The sequence below is a fragment of the Heterocephalus glaber genome, unplaced genomic scaffold (assembly GCF_053883595.1).
Source record: "Heterocephalus glaber isolate CG9 unplaced genomic scaffold, H.glaber_assembly_v1.0 deba00001744, whole genome shotgun sequence".
NCBI classification, from domain to species: domain Eukaryota; kingdom Metazoa; phylum Chordata; class Mammalia; order Rodentia; family Bathyergidae; genus Heterocephalus; species Heterocephalus glaber.
In genome coordinates this window covers 4,214,554-4,238,511 of record NW_028258450.1, presented here as the reverse complement: position 1 = coordinate 4,238,511, position 23,958 = coordinate 4,214,554, and the positions used below count along the sequence as shown (strand labels likewise).

The 23,958-nt window shown below is 37.7% G+C and overlaps 1 protein-coding gene and 1 pseudogene across 2 annotated transcripts in view; both read right to left on the bottom strand.

Moving 5' to 3' along the window:
- Nucleotides 1–23,958, bottom strand: part of Sult2a1 (sulfotransferase family 2A member 1) — a 50,581-nt gene that overhangs the window by 8,542 nt on the left and 18,081 nt on the right. The window contains exons 4-5 of one of the 2 annotated variants that reach the window (XM_087200699.1): nucleotides 19,501–19,595; nucleotides 11,609–11,786 (exon numbers count right to left, since the gene is read on the bottom strand). The exons of the other annotated variant lie outside the window; for it this stretch is intronic. Of the exons in view, the coding sequence (XP_087056825.1) occupies nucleotides 11,609–11,786; nucleotides 19,501–19,595 (273 nt within the window). The remainder of the gene's footprint in view (nucleotides 1–11,608; nucleotides 11,787–19,500; nucleotides 19,596–23,958) is intronic. 2 annotated transcript variants of the gene reach the window in all.
- Nucleotides 19,633–22,521, bottom strand: LOC101708244 (pyruvate dehydrogenase (acetyl-transferring) kinase isozyme 1, mitochondrial pseudogene; annotated as a pseudogene).

The window sequence follows — 23,958 nt, the reverse complement described above, 5'->3', positions numbered from 1 at the left end:
AATGAAGAAACAGGAGAGAGTGCAGATGACATTAAAAAAAATTTCACAGAAGTAATAGCAGAAAACTTCCCAAGCAGGGGAAAAGAACTTGACATACAGATAAGTGAGGCATATAAGACTCCAAATAGCCTTGACCAAAAAAAAATCTACACATAGGCATATAATTGTTAAGATTCCACAAACTCAACAGAAGAACAAAGTTCTACAAGCAGTTAGAGAAAAGAAACAAATCACATACAAAGGAAAGCCCATCAGAATCACAGCAGACTTCTCAACACAAACCATCAATGCAAGAAGAGCTTGGAGTGACATATTCCAAGCCCTAAAAGAAAACAGCCTCCAACCTAGATTGATGTACCCTGAAAAACTATCTTTCAAAATTGATGGAGAAACAAGATATTTTCATGACAAAGAGCACCTTAGGAACTTCGTGAATACCAAACCAGCACTCTAAAGAATTTTACACAATATCCTAGGAACAGACATTGAGGATCACAACCCCAGGAAGCAAAGCAGAATGAACCCATCTGGCATGACAAGAAATTAAATGTAAAGGGGGAGAACCCAACAAAAAGAAAAAGTCATGGCAATGACAAGTCAATACGTTTCAGTTATAACCATCAACATTAATGGTTTCAATTCACCAATCAAAAGCAATAGACTGGCAGAATGGGTCAAGAAGCCAATGCAACAATATGCTGCATACAAGAAACACACTTAATTCAAAAGGAAACTCATAGACTGAAAGTTAAAGGGTGGAAAACAATTCTCCATGCAACAGGAACCAAAAAAAGCAGGAGTAGCTATCCTCCTTGCAGATCAAGTAGATTTCAAACCAACACTGATTAAGAGAGATGAAGAAGGACACTATATCCTTGTAAAGGGAACAATCCAAGAGGAAGCATTGACAATCCTAAATATCTATGCACCAAACACTAGTGCACCCAACTATATAAAACAAATACTAACGGACATGAAAAGTCTTATATGCACTAATACAATAGTAGTGGGGGACCTCAACACCCAACTGTCACAAATAGATATATCAACTAGACAAAAAATAAGTAATGAAATACTAGAACTCAAACTCTTGAACAAATGAACTTAACAGATGTTTACAGAGTCTTCCACACCACAAAATCAGAATACACATTCTTTTTTTTTTTTTTTTTTTTTGGTACCAGGGATCCAACTTGGGTCCTTACGCTTGTGCAGCAGGTGGCAAAACCACCGGGCTAAATCTCCAGCCCAAGAATACACATTCTTCTCAGCTTCACGTGGGTCATTCTCCAAAGTAGACCACATCCTCACACATAGAACATTTTTAAGTAAGTGCAAAGGAATTGAAGTTATCCCCTGTATATTATCACACCATAGTTGCGATGAAATTGGAGTTCCAAAGCAAAAGAAACTTGAAAAATTTCATAGACACTTGGAAAGTGAACAACACACTTCTGAATAACCAATGGGTCACAGAGGAAATTAAAGAAGAAATCAGACAGTTCCTTCAATTAAATGACAATGACAATACAAAATATTGGAATCTACAGGACACAATGAAAGCAGACTTACGAGGGGCATTCATAGCAGGGAAATCGCATATTAGAAAACCAGAATGAGCCAAATTAATCAATCTGATGCTGCACCTCAAGCTTCTAGAAAAAGAAGAGCAGGACAACCCCAAAGCTCATACAAGGGAGGAAATTATAAAGATCAGAGGAGAAATCAATGCAATGGAGACTAAGAGAACAATACAAAAAATCAATGAAGCCAAGAGTTGGTTCTTTGAAAGAATCAACAAAATTGACAAACCTTTATCCAACCTTATCAGAAAAAGGAAAGAAAAGGCTCAAATCCATGCAATTAGGAATGAAAAGGGTGAAATTACAACAGACCCAGCAGAAATCCAGAGGATCATCAATACCTACTTCCAGAACCTATACACCAATAAGATGGACAGCACAGAAGAAATGGACAGATTCCTAGATATATATGAATTATCAAAGTTGAATGAAGAAGACCTAAAAATTCTAAACAACCCAATATCAACCAATAAAATTGAAAACATAATTAAAAACTTATCAACTAAGAAAAGCCCGGGCCCTGATGGCTTCACTGCTGAATTCTACAAGACATTTAGAGAGGAACTACTGCCACTACTGTTTAAATTCTTCAATGAAATTGAAAGGGAAGCAATACTCCCCAAATTCATTTTTGGAAGCAAGCATCACCTTGATCCCCAAAGCAGAGAAAGACCCAACTGAAAAAGAGAACTATAGGCCAATCTCACTAATGAACATAGATGCAAATATCCTTAATAAGATACTGGCAAATAGAATGCAGAAGATCATCAAGAAGATCATACACCCTGATCAAGTGGGATTCATCCCAGGGATGCAAAGATGGTTCAACATATGCAAATCAATCAACGTAATACACTATATCAATAGAGCCAAGGGCAAAAACCATATGATTATCTCCATAGACGCAGAAAAAGCATTTCACAAAATCCAACATGCATTTATGATAAAAACCCTACACAAAATTGGAATAGATGGTCTCTACCTCAAACTGATAAAAGCCATCTATGAAAAACCAACAGCCAATATCATACTTAATGGTCAAAAACTGAAATCCTTCACATTAAAATCAGGAACAAGACAAGGATGTCCACTATCACCACTCTTGTTCAATATAGTTTTGGAAACATTAGCCACAGCAATTAGACAAGAGAAAGAAATAAAAGGAATAAAGATAGGAAGTGAAGAAGTCAAATTGTCATTATTTGCAGATGACATGATACTCTATATAGAAGACCCCAAAAACTCCACCAAAAATTGTCTAGACTTAATAACCAAATTCAGTCAAGTATCTGGTTACAAGGTCAACACACAAAATCAACAGATTTCCTGTACATGAATGACAGACTCACTGAGAGAGAAATAGGGCAAACAATTCCTTTCCCAATGTCATCCAAAAAACTGAAACACCTAGGAATCAACCTAATGAAAAAAATCAAAGACCAATTCTCTGAAAACTACAGCACTCTGAAAAGAGAGATTGAAAATGATATCAGAAAATGAACAGACATCCCCTGCTCCTGGGTAGGAAGGATTAATATAGTGAAAATGGCCATATTTGCAAAACTGCTATAGAGATTCAATGAATTCCAATTGAGATCCCACAACATACTTCATGGACCTTGAGAAAGCAATCCAAAAATTCATTTGGAACAAGAAGAGACCCAGAATAGCAAAAGCAATTCTAGGTAACAGAGACATGGCAGGGGGTATCACAATCCTCAACCTGCAACTATACTACAAAGCTACTGTGTTAAAAACAGCATGATACTGGCAAAGAAAAAGACCTGAGGACCAATGGAACAGATTAGAAGAGCAGAAACAACGCCAGACACACTCAGCCATCTTATCTTCGATAAAGGAGCCAAACACCCTCACTGGAAGAAAGATAGCCTCTTTAATAAATGGTGCTGGGAAAATTGGGTTTCAACTTGCCAAAGATTAAAACTAGACCTATATCTCTCACAATGCACTAAACTAAAATCGAAATGGATTAAAGATCTAAATATTAAAATAGAAACTCTGAACCAGTTGGAACAGAGGTTAGATAGAACCCTTGAAGACATCAGTGCAGGAAAAGATTTTATGAACAAAACCTCAGTTGCCTGTGAACTAGCACAAACAATCAACAAATGGGATCTCTTCTTATTAAAAAGCTTCTGCACAGCAAGAGAAACCACCAGCAGAGTGATGAGACAACCCACAATGTGGGAAAAAATCTTCACCTGCTGTCCCTCAGACAAAGTTCTACTATCTCGAATCTATAAAGAACTTAAAAAGATCAGACCTCCCAAATTTAAAGACCCAATCTGAAAATGGGCATCTGAAATGAACAGACATTTCTCAGACAAGGAAGTAGAAATAGCAAATAAATACATGAAAAAATGTTCAACATCACTGGTCATTTGAGAGATGCAAATGAAAACAATGCTGAGATTCCACCTCAATCCAGAAAGAGTGGCTGCTATCATGAAATCAACCAATAACAAATGTTGGCGGGGCTGTGGGGAAAGAGGAACCCTGCTCCACTGCTGGTGGGAGTGTAGACTGGTGCAACCACTGTGGAAATCAGTATGGAGATACCTCAAAGAACTAGGACTGGAAGTCCCATTTGACCCCGCTATTCCCCTGCTGGGTATCTTCCCAAAGAATTAAAAGAATCATACCACAGTGATATATGTGCACCCATGTTCATAGCAGCACAGTTTGTGATAGCTGAATCTTAGAAACAGCCCAAATGCCCATCAACTGGAGACTGGATAAAGAAAATGTGGTATTTTTATAAAATGGAGTACTACTCAGCCATAAAAAATGAGAAATTAGAGACATTTATAGGTAAATGAATGCACATTGAGGTGATACTCTTAAGTGAAATAAACAGGACACACATGTATAAATACTGAATAGTTTCTCTGGTTTGAAAAACTGAAAATGTAAATAAGGACTAAATGTATAATAGGTAATGTGAAATAGGAAGAAAAGGGGCAAAGGGGAAGGAAGTGGGAGGGGTAGGGGAAAGGAAAGAAGGGTATGGAATTAATATGAGAAAATGGAAAAATAGGAACAAAATCTTTGTAAATAGGGAGGACTGGAGGGGTTGAAGGGAGGGCTGGGCAAGGGTGAAAAATAAGAACCAAGAGAGACTATGTAAAGGTGAAAATTTCCAACAATGAATGTCATTATATTGTGTACCTAAAATGTACCAATGGTTAGAATGAATAATCAATAATGCAGAATAGGAAGAAAAGGTCCAAAGGGGTAGGGGTAGTGGGAGGGGCAGGGGAAAGGAAAGAAGGGAAAGGAAAAATGATGAGAAATGGAAAAAATGGAAATAAAGTCTTTGTAAATAGGAAAGGGTGGAGGGGGTGAAGGGAGGGCTAGGAATGGGGAAAAAATAAGAACCAAGATGCACCATGTAAAGATACAAGTTCACGATAAGAAATGTAATTGTGTTGTATAACTAAAATGTAACAATAAAAGAATTTTTTAAAAAAAGATATATCATGTACAGGTACAAACACTCAATGATAAATGTAACTGAATTGTATACCTAAAATGTACCAATAAAATGTACCAGTAAAATTAATTTAAAAATAAAAATAATCTACACATAGGCATGTAACAGTTAGAATTCCAGAAACCCAACAGAAGAACAAAATTCTACAAGCTGTGAGAGAAAAGAAACAAATCACATACAAAGGAAAGCCCATCAAAATCACAGCAGACTTCTCAATGCAAACCCTCAAGCCAAGAAGAGCTTGGAGTGATGTATTTCAAGCCCTCAAGGAAAACAGCCTCCAACCCAGATTGATGTACCCTGCAAAACTATCTTTCAAAATGGATGGAGAAATAAGATACTTTCATGATACACAGCACCTTAGGAACTTCATGAATACCAAACCAGCACACCAAAAATTTTAGGCGATATCCTAGGAAAAGACCATGAGGATCACAACTCCAGGAATCCCAGCAGAATGAATCCATTGGGCATGACAAATTAAATGCAAAGGGGGTGAATCCAACAAAAAGAAAAAGTCATGACAAGGCTTTTAAAACTTTTAACTTCATCTAACTAAAGAGTGTATAACTCAATCTTGTTATTGTACAGATTAGTATTTTTCTGATTCGAGAGTGCACAACGTTCCTTGTGCTGTACTGGCTATTTATCATCTTCTTGTGTCTACTTTTTAATTGGGTTGTCTATTAATGAGCTGTAAGAGTTTCGTATGTATTCTGGTCATAGAATATATGTATTGTAAATATGGTCTGTTTAAGGACTACTTTTCATTTTAATGATGTCATTTAAAGTTCTAAATTTTGATGGAATCTCATTTATCAATTTTTTTCTTTTATACATCATGTTTTTTGTATCCTAGGTACTTCTTGCCTACCCTAAATTCATAAACATTTTCCCTTATAATTTTTTCTTAAAGTTTTATACTTTTAGGCTTTCATACTTAGGTTCATAGATCCTTTCAAGTTATTTTTATGCTTGGAAATAAAGGGTTGAGGTTAATTTTTTATATATGGATACCAGGCGTTCTAGTACAATTTGCTAAAAACACTCTTTTCCTCAGCTTCTGAATTGAGTTTATATTCTATAAAACGTTAATGTTAAATAATCTTTCAAAACTCAGTGGACCATATATGTGTGGTTCTATTTCTAGATTCTCTGTTTTATTCCAATCATCTATATGTCTTTCCTTACACCAACACTGCCTTGATAACTGCAGCTTTAGAAGAAGTCTTAAAATTAGGTACTAAATGTCTTCCAACACTTTTTTTTCATTTTCTTTTTCTAGGTCCTTTGTACTCCTACATAACTTTTAAATTTCAATATCCAATTCTTCATTTATAGCAAGTATACACACCTGAATTTTTATATATACCTTGTGTTTTCTAATCCTGCTAAATTCAAGTACAAGTTCTAGGGGTTCCTAGAGATTTCTTAGTTTTTTCTCTATAGATGATCACTCCATCTACATATAAAGGTTTCGCTTCTACCTTACCAATCCTATCCTAATTGTGTCATTTTATTGCCAGACTATTTTGGTGGGGCCTATGTTTCAAAGTTTAATGGACAGATGAAGAGTAAGCATATCTGCCCTTGTTCCCCACCTTAAGGAGAAAGCATTGTATCTTCTCCATTCATATAAGGCATTCTCACTGGAAGCGTGGAGTACATGTCTTTAATCTGTTGAGAAGGTTCTGTTGTACTTCTAGTCTCCTGATAGCTTTTACCATGAACAGCTGTGGAATTTACTCTAATGCTTTTTCTCCAACTAGTGACAGGATCATATGGCTTTTTCCTTTCCTCTGTTAAAATGATGACTTTTGGGGGTGGATCTTCCAATGCTGAACCAACACTGCCATCCCTGTGATAAAACCACTTTCTACATACTGCCAAATCTGACTTCTAATAGTTTGTTTTGTTAAACAAATTTCTATCTATGTTCATACTTTTTTCTTTTATTATCTTTATCCAGGTTTAGTATTAACACAAAGTTGATTTCCTAAAATGAGGGGAGAAGTGTTCCTTTTTTTCTACTTTAAATGTTTGATATAATTTAACAGTTAAAATGTATATGAGCCTGTTGTTGTCATCTAGGTAGGTTTTCAAGCTAGGAATATACTGTCTTTAATAGGTGCGATTCAAACTTTATATTTCCTCCAAAGTTAGTTTCATTGATTTGTCTTCCAAAGTACTTTTTAGAAGTTGTCAAATTTATTTCAAAAATGATTTTTGTAATATGCTTTCTATGTCCTCTTAAATTCTGTAAAATCTGTGGTAATGTCTCCCAGGTCTTGATATTTTAACTTTTAAAATGTATAATTGATATTGTGTAATAGGAAGTAAAGGTCTAAAGGAGCAGGGTAAGTGGGAGGGGTAGGGGAAAGGAAAGATGGGAAAAGAAAAAATATGAGAAAAAGGGAAAAAATGGAAACAAAATCTTTGCAAATAGGGAAAGGTGGAGGGAGTGAAGGGAGGGCAGGGGAAGGGGAAAAAATAAGAACCAAGATATTCATGTAATGGTACAAGATCCCAATGATGTAAACCTGCTCCACTGCTGGTGGGAGTGCAGACTGGTGCAACCACTGTGGAAATCAGTATGGAGATACCTCAAAGAACTAGGACTGGAAGTCCCATTTGACCTCGCTATTCCACTGCTGGGGATCTTCCTCAAAGAATTAAAAGAATCAAACCACAGTGATATATGTGCACCCATGTTCATAGCAGCACAGTTTGTAATAGTTAAAACTTGGAAACAGCCCAAATGCCCATCAACTGGAGACTGGATAAAGAAAATGTGGGGGGGGGGGTTATAAAATGGAGTACTACTCAGCCATAAAAAATGAGAAATTAGAGACATTTATAGCTAAGTGGACGCACATTGAGGCAATACTCTTAAGTGAAATAAATAGGACACACATGAATAAATTCCGAATAGTTTCTCTGGTGTGAGAAATTGAAAGTATAAATAAGGACTAAATGTATAATAGGTAATGTGAAATAGGAAGAAAAGGGGCAAAAGGGAAGGAAGTGGGAGGGCTAGAGGAAAGGATAGAAGGAATGGGATTAATATGAGAAAATGGAAAAATAGGAACAAAATCTTTGTAAATAGGGAGGAATTGGAGGGGTTGAAGGGAGGGCTGGGCAAGGGTGAAAAATAAGAACCAAGAGAGACTATGTAAAGGTGCAAATTTCCAATGATGAATGTCATTATATTGTATACCTAAAATGTACCAATGACTAGAATGAATAATTGATAATGTAAAATAGGAAGAAAAGGTCCAAAGGGGCAGGGGTAGTGGGAGGGGCAGGGAAAAGGAAACAAGGGAAAGGAAAAAATGATGAGAAATGGAAAAAATGGAAATAAAGTCTTTGTAAATAGGGAAGGGTGGGGGGGGTGAAGGGAGGGCTAGGAATGGGGAAAAAATAAGAACCAAGATGCATTATATAAAGGTACAATTCCCAATGAGAAATGTAATTGTGTTGTATACCTACAATGTACCAATAAAAGAATTTAATACAAAAAAAAAAGATCCCAATGATGTATGCAAATGTGTTTTATACCTAAAAAGTACCAATAAACATAATGAGGGAAAAATTTAAAAATTGAAAAATTAAAAAGAAAAGGAAAAACATGGAACAAAGTCTTTGTAAATAAGAAAGAGTGGAAGAGGGGGAAGGGAGGATGGGGAATGGGGATAAAATAAGAAGCAACATACATCACATACAGGTACAAGTACCCAGTGATAAATGTAAACGTACTGTATACCTAAAATGTACCAATTAAAGAATTCAGAGAAAAAAATTCATCATAAGATAAAAAAAACACTTTCATTTACACTGATTGAATGTTTTCCATAGCTAAGATTCTGCTAAGAACAGTTAACACAGGCATTCACTGAGTGGAGATAAAGGCATTTTTCTAGCAACCTATCAAGAAAACAGGCTCTAAAATTATGAAAATAAACCCCAGCAGATTAAGACTTTTTAAGGCCAGTCAATATTTCACACAGATTTCAGCATATTATGATTTATATAATAATTATTTTTTAATAACTCATACATTTAACTTTCAATTAATCTCACAACTGTATGCAACTTCCAGAAAAACAGAGAGGCACAGAACTGACCTGTGTAAGAAATCTCAAATGTTAGCCCCCTTTCTCCAGGGAGGTGTTTCACACCACCCATGCTTCCTTAGGCTTCTCTGCCTTGAATTCCAAAGTCTTATTAAAGCCTGGCAACTCTACATTCATTTTGCAGCCTCGAGGGCCTTCTTTTAATGGCTATCCAGGGTTATTAGCTGATTAGGGATCAAACACAGGACATGGCACTTCACCAGGCAGGCACAGCAACACTGAGTTAAATCCCGGGCCCTAGGTGATTTTGATATCATATTTTTCAAAGCAAACTGACTGTCCACAATATGAAAACTTACACCCTGTATAATTGATGTGATGATTCAATTACCAACTACAATCAGGGCAGATCACAGGCTTAGCAATAGTGGTCCCAGGATGCCTGGTAACAGGCCTAATCATTCCTCCACTTATGCCTGGACTCTCTGTGCCACATTGCAAATCCCAGGAGTAACTGGAGGAAATCGCAAGTTGAGGAGAGTCATCTGCTTGAAGAATCATCTTAGGAAATATGAACTAATGTTCGCACTCAATTATGTGCCCACTTCTGTTGCGTTCACTTCATTGGTCTGTGCCAGAGATCTTTGTCGTTACCTTCCAAGGTCTGTTTCTGTTAAACAGCTCTCTCTTGTTCTTTCAGCCATTCACACCAACCTCCCATGTAAACACATTTATATTTCTGCCAAATATTGATGCACAAAAGAAGCCTAAGAATGAACAGTTCTGCATGTCAGATAGTGCTTTAGTTGTAGTTTAGAGAAATCTCTTTTTACATAACATGGATGCTGGAATTCTGAGGTCAGTTCATCAGCAGTGCTCATCTCTTCTAGAGACCCTCCTCATTGACACGAACAGAACCATCTTTTCATAGTCTTCTCTCCACATGCACAAATCTGTGTCTAAATTACTTCTTGTAGGATATAAGTTATATTGGATGGAGGCAAAGTCCACAGAGTCATGTTGACTTAATTGCCTCTAATTATAGATCTGAATTACATAGTGAGGAACTAGAGTTGAGCACTCCATCTAAACTCTGTGGAGGAAGTCTTTCAGATTATACCACTTCTCTTTCTGGCCTTTTCTACATCCTTGTCCTCTCACACACATCTTCCCAAAAGGTCTCTAATTTTAACCAATTTCAGTATCAACTTTGTGTGCTCAATGTCATCTGTATATCCCTAAGTCAGCCATGGCTCACACTAGATGTATGATTCATTCTGTGAGAATATTCTTCACTGGGAACACTGCACTGTAGATCACTATGGCCCGGCCTAACTTGCCTCCTCCCATGAATGAGGCAGGGCCCAGCCTGTTTGAGGAGAACAGGTGACAAGAGGGCATGGCAGAGCAAGGCCTGGCCAAGTAGAGGATGTGTCTTCCTCCCCATCCATTCCCCATAAACCATCACAGCATGATGTTCTGCAGACCTTAGCTACTCTCCTGGCTCCCATTACAGACCAGCCCTTTTTGCCACCCCTACACTTCTCTTACTTCTCCACTATAAATAATAGAATGCAGTTGCCAGTCAGGCCTCTCCTCCCATCAGGAAAAAGGCTCCTTCTGGCCCCAGCATTGTTTCTCTTTGTTCTTTTTCATCTGTTTATTGTTTGTTTTTTCTTGATCCCCCACTGTAATTCTCACTCTGTGGACTCTTCAGCCACACAGGCCATGGAAATTCTTCTCCAGCTGCAAAACTGTGAAACCAGACATGTTATCTGCTTCAAAAATATGGTGGTTAACAAGCATAGGATGGATATTCACAAGCCTCAAGAAATAAATATGAAAGCAATCAGGAGCCGTGGGCTCTAAGCATTCCAAGATCTAGTCTGCAAATTGCTTTAGAGATGAAACCTGGAGAAGAATCTTTTCTCAATATGCTGTAGCCCTGGCCCACTGGGTGGCAGCACTGCAGAATGGTTCAAGAGGTCTGGGAGTATTTCAGGAACGTATTCTGTAGCTTACTGTCCAAGATGTACTTAAAGTGGAAGATTGTTGGAGCAATAGTTTCACAGTTGAAGAGAGTCACACGTAGAGATGTGACCTCAGGGACCATATCCTGCCCAGCACTCCTTGCTCTGATTTAATGTCTGCTTTTTAGCTGCCATGAAGTGAGCAATACTTTCTTTCTATGTCATTATACAGCCATTTTTCTCCTTGAGTAGAGGCTGAAAAACAGCAGACCATGAACTGATACCTCTGAAATCATTTGCCAAAAGAAATCTTTCTTCTTTTTAGGTTGTTTTCTAGAGTGTGTCACAGAGATGGAAAAGAACTAAAGTTCCCATGTTTTAACATCTAACTCCTCACATTCTGTGCTAAACAGAGGAATGTCCTCCATGTACCCTGACAAAATTTGAAAGCAGAACATTTCTTCTTACCTTTTCTTTGAAATGAAAAATCCTCACTTAAATATTCATCAGGAAATATGGTTGAATTGGACATCTTGTTTTCTTTCATGAATTGAAAGCAACTATACTTGAGGACTAAATCTATTTCTTCTGGTTTTAACTTCTTTCCCAAAAATTTACAGATCTTCTCCACAGTGCATCTTGGGTCCTAAAAGAAGAAAAAGTAAGAGCAAGGATCTGAGGAGGAAGGACAGGAGAACAGAAGAAAGGCCGTGTTAAAGACCAGCTATATCTGGAAGACACCTCTAAGAAGCAATCATTCCATAAGGGTTCTAATTACAAGCAACAAAGATAGTTACAATAAGGAATTTTGAAGTATCAACCCAGGAATTAAACCAAGGACAGTACCAAAAACAAAATGAGAAGACATTTAAGCAAGGCACAAACTTGACTTCCATCCCATCTGGGGTAAACTCTGTGGGAAACGAGGTGGAAAAGTCTGATAATCAACCACCTGGAAACCCTGAACTGATAGCACAGGAAGTAACAAAACAGATGAATGAGGCTCTAGAAAAATTCAAAGCAGAAACAATCTCCGAGATAACTACAGATATGGTAAGTGGAGTGAAACACGTGGTTCATGCTCTACAACAGAAACAGATAAAAAATAAATGAGCTCAGAAACATGCTGGAAGCCATGAATGCTCAGCATAAGAAAGAAATGGAAACCATGATCACCCAACACAAAGAAATGGAATTGATGAAACAGATTCAAACAGATATTCAGGAGATTAGAAACGCCATTGAAAGTATCTACAGAAGATTGAGGGAATCTGAAGATAGAATATCAGACATAGAAGACAGGACCATGGTTAAGAACCATGAAAACAGATATTTCTTAAAAATAGTAGGGGACCACAAGAAATCAATCCACCAGCTGCTAGATGATGCAAAGAAGAATAACATAAGGCTGATAGGAGTCCACAAAAAAACAGGAGAAATTACAATTCACATTAAAGAACTGATCACAGAAGTAATAGTGGAAAACCTCCCAGAAGGAGGTAGAGAATTGGACATATAGATAAATGAGGCATATAAAAGTCCAACTAGTCAAGATCAAAAAAAAAATCTACTTCTAGACATATAAGAGTCAAGATCTCAGAAACCCAACAGAAGAACAAAATCCTATAAGCAGTTACAGAAAAGAAACAAACCACCTACAAAGGAAAGCCCAGCAGAATCACAGCAGACTTCTCAGCACAAACCCTCATCTCAAGGAGAGCCTGGAGTGAAATATTTCAAGCCCTAAAAGAAAATAAACTCCAACCTACACTGTTGTATACTGCAAAATTATCTTCCAAAATTGATGAGCAAATTAGAAACTTCCATGACAAAGAACACCTGAGAAATTTCATGAACACCAAACCACCGCTACAAGCAATTCTGAAAAATACCCTAGAAAAAAAAAATGAAGATAACAATTCCATGAGCCCCAACAGTGGGAAACAACTAGGCAAGGTAAGGAAATAAAGGGAAAGGAGGAAAAATTTTAAAAAGAGCCAACAAAAGTAAATCATCATGACAAGGATAAATCAATATCTATCAATTATAACCATCAATGTTAATGGCCTCAATTCACCATTCAAAAGAAATAGACTGGCAGAATGGATTAAGAAGCAAAATCCAACAATATGCTGTATACAAGAAACATGCCTAACTTAAAAAGAAATTCATAGACTGAAAGTAAAAGGATGGAAAACAGTTACCAATGCCAAAGGAACCCAGAAAAAAGCAGGCATAGCACTCTTATTTGCAGACAAAGTAGATTTCAAACCAAAAGTATTTAAGAGAGACAGAAGTGGTCACTACATCCTTGTGAAGGGAACAATCCAAGAGGAAGACATGACAATCATAAATATATATGCACCAAATATGAACGACCCAACTACACAAAGCAAATATTAATGGACATGAAAAACCAAATAAGCAGCAACACAATTGTAGTGGGGGACGTCAACACCCCTCTATCAAAAATACACAGAACATTTATATAAAAAATTAACAACTAAATTCTAGAACTGAACCAACCCATTGAACAAATGTACTTAACAGATCTTTACAGAATGTTCCACCCCACAAAATCAGAATACACATTCTTTTGAGCTGCACACGGGTCATTCTCCAGAACAGACCACATGATTGCTCACAGTACATGTCTAAGTAAATGCAAAAGAACTGAAGTTACCCCCTGTACATTATCAGACCACAGTGAAATAAAATTAGAGATCAATAAGAAACTGCAAAACCCCCCACAAACACATGTAAACTGAATAACACCCTCCTGAAAAACCAATGGGTCATAGAGAAAATTAAAGAAGAAATTAAACAGTTTGTACAAGTAAATGATACCGCCAGTACAACATACAGGAATCTATGGGACTCAGTGAAAGTAGTTCTACGTGGGAAATTCATAGCAGTGAATGCCCATATTAGGAAAACAGAGAGAACTCAAATAAATAACCTAATGCAGAAACTCAAGCTCCTACAAAAAGAAGAGCATAATGAATACAAAGCTCATACAAGAGAGGAAATTATAAAGATCAGGGCAGAAATCAATGCAATGGAGACTAAGAGAAAAATACAAAAAATCAATGAAACAAAGAGTTGATTTTTTGAAAGAATACATAAAATCGATAAACCTACAGCCAACGTATCAAAAAAAGGAAAGAAAAGGCACAAATACATGCAATTATGAATGAAAAAGGTGAAGTCACAACAGATCCAACAGAAATCTAGAGGATCATAAATACATACTTCGAGAACCTCTACTCCAATAAAAAGGAAAACTCAGAAGAAATGGACAGATTCCTAGATATATACTAATTGCCAAAGTTAAATGAAGAAGGTATAGAAATTCTAAGCATCCCTATTACAATGAGTGAAATTGAAAATGTAATAAAATATTTACCAACAAAGAAAAGCCTGGGTCCAGATGGCTTCACAGCTGAATTTTATAAGACATTTAAAGAAGAACTATCACCATTACTCTTTAAACTCATCAAGGAAATTGAAGGGGAAGCAATACATCCAAATTCATTCCTGGAAGCAAGTGTTACTTTGATTCCAAAACCAGGGAAAGATGCAATCCAAAAGGAGAGCTATAGGCCAATCTCCCTAATGAACATAGATGCAAAAATCCTCAACAAGATACTGGCAAACAGAATACAGAGGATCATCAAGAAGATCATACACCCTGACCAAGTCAGATTTATCCTAGGGATCCAAGGATGGTTCAACATTCATAAATCAATAAATGTAATACACCATATTAACAGAGTCAAGGACAAAAATGATATGATCATCTCAATAGATGCAGAAAAAGCATTCAACAAAATCCAGCACCCATTCATGATAAAAACCCTACAGAAAACTGGAATAGAAAGTCTTTATCTTAACCTGATTAAGGCTATCTATGAGGGGAAAGGATAGAAGGGAATGGGATTAATATGAGAAAATGGAAAAATAGGAACAAAATCTTTGTAAATAGGGAGGAATGGAGGGGTTGAAGGGAGGGCTGGGCAAGGGTGAAAAATAAGAACCAAGAGAGACTATGTAAAGGTGCAAATTTCCAATGATGAATGTCATTATATTGTATACTTAAAATGTACCAATGATTAGAATGAATAATCAATAATGCAAAATAGGAAGAAAAGGTCCAAAGAGGTAGGGGTAGTGGGGGGGGGCAGGGGAAAGGAAACAAGGGAAAGGAAAAAATGATGAGAAATGGAAAAAATGGAAATAAAGTCTTTGTAAATAGGGAAGCGTGGAGGGTGTGAAGGGAGGGCTAGGAATAGGAAAAAAATAAGAACCAAGATGCATTATGTAAAGGTACAATTCCCAATGAGAAATGTAATTGTGTTGTATACCTACAATGTAAAATAAAAGAATTTAATAAAGTGAAAAAAAAGAGAAAAACCAACACCCAATATCATACTAAATGGTCAGAAACTGAAAACTTTCATGCTAAAATCAGGAACAAGACAAGGATGCCCACTATCACCACTCCTGTTCAATATACTTCTGGAAACATTAGCCACAGCAATTAGAAAAGAGAAACAAAAGGAATAAAGAGAGGAAAAGAAGTTAAACTGTCACTATTTGCTGACCATATGATACTTTACATAGAAGACCCAAAAAACTCCACCAGAAGACTTCTAGACCTAATTGACAGATTCAGTAGAGTAGCTGGATACAATGTCAACACTCAAAAAACAATAGCCTTCTTGTACACAAATAATAGATTCACTGAGAGAGAAATTAGGAAAATAATTCCTTTTACAATAGCATCCAAAAAAATGAAATATCTAGGAATCAATCTAACAACGGAAGCAAAAGACCTCTACATTGAAAACTGCAGCATTCTGAAAAAAGAGATTGAAGAGGATACAAGAAAATGGAAAGACATCCCTTGCTCCTGGGTATGAAGAACCAATATAGTGAAAATGGCCATACTTCCAAAGCTACTATGCAGATTCAATGCAATGCCAATTGAAATTCCAACAATATACTTCACAGAACTAGAGAAAATAATCCAAAAATTAATTTGGAACCATAGGAGACCTAGAATAGCTAAAGCAGTTCTAAGCAACAGAGACATGGCTGGGGGTATCACAATCCCCAACTTGAAACTATACTACAAAGCTACTATGATGAACGCAGCATGGTACTGGCAAAGGAACAGACCTGAGGATCCGTGGAATAGATTAGATGAAGCAGAAACAACTCTAGACATGCTCAGCCACCTCGTCTTTGACAAAGGAGCCAACCACCATCATTGGAGGAAAGATAGCCTATTTAATAAATGGTGTTGGAAAAACTGGATCTCAACCTGCCAAAGATTAAAACTAGACCCATACCTATCACCATGCACTAAACTAAGATCGAAGTGGATTAAAGATCTAAATATTAAGACAGAAACACTAAACTTACTGGAAGATAAGTTAGGGAGAACTCTTGAAGACATTGGCACAGGAAAAGACTTCATTAACTAAACCTCAGCAGCACAAAAACGAGCCAAAAGAATCAACAACTGGGATCTCATCTTATTAAAAAGCTTCCACACTGCAAAAGAAACCACCAACAGAGCTAACAGACAGCCTTCCATATGGGAAAAAAAATTTTAGCAGCTGTACCTCAGACAAAGGACTACTATTTAGAATATATAAAGAATTGAAAATATCAGACCCCCCAAATTCAAAGACCCAATTCAAAAATGGGCATCTGAAATGAACAGAGATTCCTCAGGCAAAGATGTAAAAGCAGCAAATAAATATATGAAAAAATGTTCAACATCCTCATCATTCATGAGATCCAGATGAAAACAACCCTGAGATTTCACCTCACCCCACAAAGAATGGCTGCTATCAAGAAATCAACCAATAACAAATGCTGGCGGTGTTGTGGGGAGAAAGGAACCCTTCTCCGCTGTTGGTGGGAGGGCAGACTGGTGCAACCACTGTGGAAGTCAGTATGGAGATACCTCAAAGAACTAGGACTAGAGGTCCCATTTGACCCAGCTATTCCCCTGCTGGATATCTTCCCAAAAGAATTAAAAGAATCATACCACAGTGATATATGTGTACCCATGTTCATAGCAGCACAATTTGTAATAGCTAAAGCTTGGAATCAGCCCAAGTGCCCATCAACTGGAAAATGGATAAAGAAAATGTCGTTTTTTAATAAAATGGAGTACTACTCAGCCATGAAGAATGAAAAACTAGAGTTATTTATAGCTAAAGGGATGCATATTGAGGCCATACTCTTTAAGTGAAATAAATAGGACACACATGTGTAAATACCGAATAGTTTTTCTAGTGTGAGAAACTGATAGTGTAGACAAGGGTTAAAATGATTAAAATGAATAATTGATAATTTGAAATAGGAAAAAAAGGTCCAAAGGCAAAGGAGTTAAGGGAGGGGAAGGGGAAAGGAAAAGAGGGAAAGGAAAAACTATGAGAAAAGACAAAAAAATGAAAATGAAATCTATGTAAATAGGGAAGGTTGGAGGGGGTGAAGGGCACACAGGTAATGGGGAAGAAAGTAAGAATCAAGATACATCATGTACAGGTACAAACACCCAATGAAAAATGTAAACAAACTGTATATCTAAAATGTACCAATAAAAGAGCTTTAAAAAAAACTGTTAGAAAAAAATAATGGAATTGAAGTCTATGTAAATAGGGAAGGGTGGAGGGGGTGAAGGGTGCATAGGTAATGGGGATAAAATAAGAACCAAGGTACACCATGTACAGGTACAAGCACCCAATGATAAATGTAAGCATACTGTATACCTAAAATGTACCCATTAAGAACTTAAGAAAAAAGAAAGAAGGAGCTGTTGAAGGTGGAAAAGAAGAGAGATGAAGACAGTTATGATGTACCAAAGGCAGAACAATTTGAGTTAGATCAGAGGAGGAAGAAAGCAAGGAAGGAAAACTTCAAGGCCTGAAGTGTGTACATAATGCAAAGATGAGAAGGACTTCTCAGTATGGTTGGGTATAGCACACCTCAGACACAGGACCTGGGACTTTCATGGCCACTCTTAGAAACACAGATAGACAACAAGAAGCTTAAGCAAGGAGAGGCGCGGTGAGAACTTCACAAAGACTGGTACTTACACCAAAAATGACTGCTTCCAATAAATAATGTCTGAGTCACACAAAGCATTCATAAGATCCAAAATAAGTGATCACAGTAATTACTATTCGGTGTATATTACTCAGAGATTATGATACAAACATCAGTCTTTATAAGAAGGAAGATGTTGCCTTGTTACTGTATTCTATTGCATGATCACACAATGAAAACCAAGAAGACACAAATGTGGCAAGAAGTAAAGATAAGGTCTTTCTGAGATTTACAAGGAGAATTAATTACAGGAGGGTTGGGACCATGCACCTTTGGGTGCTTAGCTCAGGATCCAAGGCTTCTTGGTAAAGACAGAATTAATGCATGAAACCTAGAGGGCTGTACTGAAGCTGCCTGAGGAAGTGATGGGTAGCTCTGTTTCTCTCCTGGAGAGTAAATCCTGTATCTATGTTATTTTCTCATTGCCAATTGTCTAGTCACATGCTTCTATTTTCACTTACATTCTTTAAAAATCTGTAGTTTTAAATTTTACCCTTTGCATATATAAATATATATTAACCACAGTAACTTTAGAAAGTAATTAAAGTACTGTAAGGCACATTAATATATATGCAATGTGTAATGATGAGGTTTGGCTAATTGTCAGATATTTCGACTTAGACCTACCTCATTTGTTTGGCCTGGAAACTGTCAAATTCCTTTCTAGTAGGTCTTTTGAAATACATGATTAACTGCTGTTGTCCTACCATGCTAGAGATCACTAGAAGTTATTCCTGGTGTCCAAAAGCTCCCCAGCATCCATCTCCAAGATTTCAGAAAAATCTGTTGTGCTTCCCTGTCCTCTAGCACTTCACCTCTCAGACTGTTCACACAAACTCACTTCCTGCCTTCCTGTCTCCTCTCCCAGGGAAGTTGAAATTGCAGAGAGCTGGACTCAGCTCTGGAACTCCTCAGGTTATCAGCAGCATCACAAGCCCTGCCCACAGGAACTGTCCCACCACCAGGAAGCATCACTCTGCCTCCATGCACTGAAACATCCTCTTACATGTTGTGGATTGGAACAAACAAGAAAACCTGAGAAGATCATGAACCATAATTATGAGAGAGCCAGAATGAGCAGAGTGATGTCCTGAGTGTTAATCCCACTCTTAGTGAATTTTCATGGGCTGAACTTGGACAGAGATGGTAGAAAAAAGTCTCCTGAGAAAGACAGTGTCAGAGGACGTGCAGGTGGCGACGGGAGGGTGTGTGCCAACTGTCAGAATGCAGGTTACCTTTGTCAGATCTTCATAACTCACCACCAGGACATTTTCACTGTCTCTCATGGACAGCCAGCCACGAACATGCTCAAACCATGATCCATATATCACTGCGTGAGGGATGCAGAAGGTGTGACAGATTACAATCTTAGAAATTAGGGGTCCCATGTATGAACATCAGTCTTCCCAAGTGTACTATTTTATTAAGGTACAGTTCACAAATTAATCCTGTATATATTTTCAGTGTACACCATGACTTTGATACATACATATAAATTATTGTGACATACAAAGCACCAAGCACATGAGACAATTACTTTTCTAACCAGTAATGGGAAAAGGGGTCAATAAGTAAACTGCAAGATGTGTGTCTGATAGTTTCACTCAACTTTTTGGGGGGGTCTCCAGCTGCACCCATTTTCCTACACATGACTGAGATATAACCTTCTGCATGGCAGAGAAGCATTTCATCATGTATAGATACCATATTTTCTTCATTCATTCATCGACTGATGGACATATAGGCTACTTCCAAGATTTAGCTGTTATAAGCAGTGCTGCGATACAGATAGATACAAACGTATGACTGTAATCTTGTTTTTAACTCTTTCTGCAAGATATCTAGAAGGGAAATATTTGGGGCACATGGAGTTTCTATTTTTTGATTATTTATTTAGTTTTATTGGTACATGTTTGCAGTATATGCACTATACACTTATCTTGATGTATGGGTACATGTACACTGGACAACTTTTGAAAATGCCCTTCCCTCCACACCTCCCTATTCCTCTTATTCCCCTTTCCTCATTTGCATTCTTGTTGATATTAGGAATCCTAGCTCACATTATGGCATAAATGTTTACACTCATTGAAGTTATTTGGTTCCCATACTTGGCCTATCTTTATTCTCCTCATTGATCTTTCCCTCTCCCTTGCTCCTCATCGTTGATCTCTTGGACCTCTGCCTATTTGCAAGAGATCCATCCCCCTGTCTCCTTCTATCCATCCTTTATTATTCCTTTGTTTCTACTTTGACTTACTGGAATGAGAGATAGCATATGGTATTTAAGTGTGTCTGAATATTTTTATTCACTCAAAATTATATTTTCCAGGTGCATCTATTTTCCTCCAAATATCTCAAATTTCCCCTCTTGATTTCTGTGTAGTATTCCATTATGTATAGGTACCGAATTTTACTTATCCAGTCATCTCTTGAGGGACATACAGGCTACTTCCAGGATTTAGCTTTGATGAGTTGTCCTGCTGTAAACACTGGTGTGCATGTATCGCTGCAGTATGATGTCTTAAGTTCTCTGGGGAAAGTACCTAGGAGCATGATGGCTCAGTCATATGGAATTTCCAATTTTGCTTCTTTGAGAAATCTCCATAATGATTTCCATAATGGCTGTACTACTCTACATCCCCACCTACAATGTAGGAGGATTCCTTTTTCACCATAGTCTCACCAGTATTTCTTATTTTTGGTTTCTTGATGATTGCCATTTTTTCTGGAGTAAGATGAAATCCTGGTGATGTTTTAATTTGCATTTCTCTAATGGCCAGAGATGTTGAACATTTTTTCCTAAAATCATTGTCCATTTAGTTTTAACAAGCATTTAGAAGTTTAACAGGTACAAATAGAATTCAGTTTCCATATATTCTACCCAATGAGTTTCTTGTGAAAATGACGCATGATGTGTTTGCTCATCCATGTCTTCATGACATCCCTTGCAAATTTAACACCAACACCACATTTGGACTTTCCAGGTGTCCCCAGTGCATTAGACACTATGGGTCATGGTCATGTCCTTTGGCTCTCTGCTGGGAACACACCAGCCAACAGCTCATGGCTGGTGTTGTCACGCTTCCAGGTAGCTTTGTTATACCCTGGACATCTCTCCATTGATTCTGTTGGCAGAGCCCTAATGTAGATAATGGCATCTGTGCCATTGTCCTCCAGGGAATACAGCTTCAGGTCCCCTTGGAAGTACTGTGCATACAGATGTGATATGGGCGATCCATAGACCAAATGAGCCAGAGGTGCTGCTCAGGAAGTCGCCACAAGTGGATGGGGTGCAGGTGAATACCTCCAGTTGAAGTGTCTGTCATTTTCCTCAAAAGGACACCACTTTCTCAGTCACTCATCCTCACCATGCAATTCTCATTGCCCACTGTGACATGAACTTGAATAGGAGACTAAACACCTTTATCGGCATGGTGTTCCATAGTTGCTTTCACTGCATTCTTGAAAAGTTTGAACATGATGTGATAGACATGTGGTGGTACCTAAACCACTCATTTAGGCCATCCAATAATAGGGACTTTGCAGTTAGTTCTTCAAGTGCTGGTTCAGGAGAGTTAATATAATTCAAATCACACAGATGCCTAGCATTTTCATAGCCATTTTTAACAACTTCAAGAATATCATAGTTTGGATTCATGGTGTCAATGCCTTTTTGATGAGATAGACTTCCCTCTCCCCCAAATAGTAGAGTGCTGACTGAGTCACATTCTAATTGAAATGCCCTCTTATAGAATCAATCCTAAAAGGACTGAACATTCTGTCTGGTGACAGGATCCACCTCAAAACTCTCTATTCAATTATGCCCTGGGCCATCGTGGGAGTCACAGCATTGTGTCAGTTTCCCACCCATATCACAGTATCTGTGAAGTATGAGCATGGCATTCCAGGGACATCCTGCATAAGGGAAGGCTGACTGTTCACTTCTGGGGAAGATAAACTTCATAAATATCTTCAGCAATGTTGCCCTTCAAATCAAGAAGTTCCTGACTCTGGATATACCAGCTTTGGACCAATTGAATAGATGGTGTCCTGAGAAGATTATCTGGAAGGAAACTCATTTCTTTCATTATATTTGCCAACCTAACAGTCAAATCTTACTGAGGAAACATGAACGAGGTCTTTTCACAAGCACTCAGTGATCCGAAGTCCAGGAACTGCTTCATGGAGAGTGGCAATGCTAAGAAGTGCAAGTAGGAATCCCAGAATGCTGCTGTCCCACGTGGCCCAGAGCCTCAGTCTGAGGCGAGGCTGTGGCTGCTGCTGGGGTGGACAGTGCACGGCTAGGTCCAGGGGCCATGTAAGCTTCATTCTGAGCCCACTGGAGGAACAAAGCCCCAGGCCCAGCTTGCATCTCTGTGTCATATCTGGAAGTACCCAATCTGTTCTTCTGATTTGTGAATAGATACCATTCACACTGATGGCTATAACTGACGTGCATTGGCCTATCTTTGCTGTATTATTTTCGTGATTTTTGGTTCCCTTTCTTTGCCTTCTATTTAACTGCTCACCTTGCCTGGTGGATTCATTCTATTATGGAATGTAGTCTTCACATTTTTGGCTTTGTTGTATTCTTTCAATGTCCTTTAGAAGTTTTTGGAGTGGTGGTTTAGTGGTCATGAATTTTGCATGGTATTCTTTATTATGGAAGTATTAGTTCTCCATTCAGGGGTGTATCCGTCAGGTTTGAAGGGTTGTATTTAGGGATTGAAATATGTCACTACAAGCTCTCCTTCGCTTCAGGTTAGGTGTTGAGAAGTCTACTGTGATTCTGATGTGTTTTCCCTTATAGCTGATTTCTTTCTTTTCTGTAACACCTTTTAATATTCTGTTCTTGTGTTGAATTTGTACAATCCTATTATATGACTTGGCATAGCTTTTTTCTGAACCTGATTATTTGGAGTTCTATATGCATGCATATCTATATCTCAAATAATTTTTCCATACTTGGAAAGTTTCCTGTTATTACTTCCATGAAGAGTTTTTTTTTCTGTGCCCTTTGTTCCATCTTCTGATTCTTCAGTGATTCCAATTAATCTTATATTAGTCTTCTTCATTTTGTCTACCAGTTGCTAGATTGAGTTATTTTATGCCCTTGGTATTTTTGGTATGGGGGATCAAACTTGGGACCTTGTGCTTCTGAGGCAGGTGCCAGAACCACTGAGCTAAATCCCCAGCCCTCCCCTTGCTATTTCTAAGAGGTCTGGCATTTGATGATCACCAACCACAAGCCTGTCTTCAAGGGCTGATTTTCTATCTTCACATTGGTTGACTCTCCTGCTTATACTTTCAATAAAATTTATATCCTCCTGGATCTCTACTTGCTTCTGTTTTATGGAATCCAGTTCTTTTCTGCATTGGGCATTCATGGTTTGCATGTCATTCCTAAGATCCTCTGTTTTTAAAATCTGTATCTACTCTATAATCACTAATTATTTGCTTAATTATGGGCATTGTCTCTTTTATAATCTCTGTTCTGTTCTTCTCCAAAGACTTATTGACCTGCTTTATTTCTTCTGCTCTATTTCTGAAAATTCAACTGGGTGGCTTTTGATTTCTTTTTCCTCAAAGCCCCCTGATTTGCCTTGGGTGGTTTGGGGGTCATAGGTTACATCTTGCTTCTGTGTTTTCTCATTTTCTGGTGGGTTTTTTGTTGTTGTTTATTATTTTTC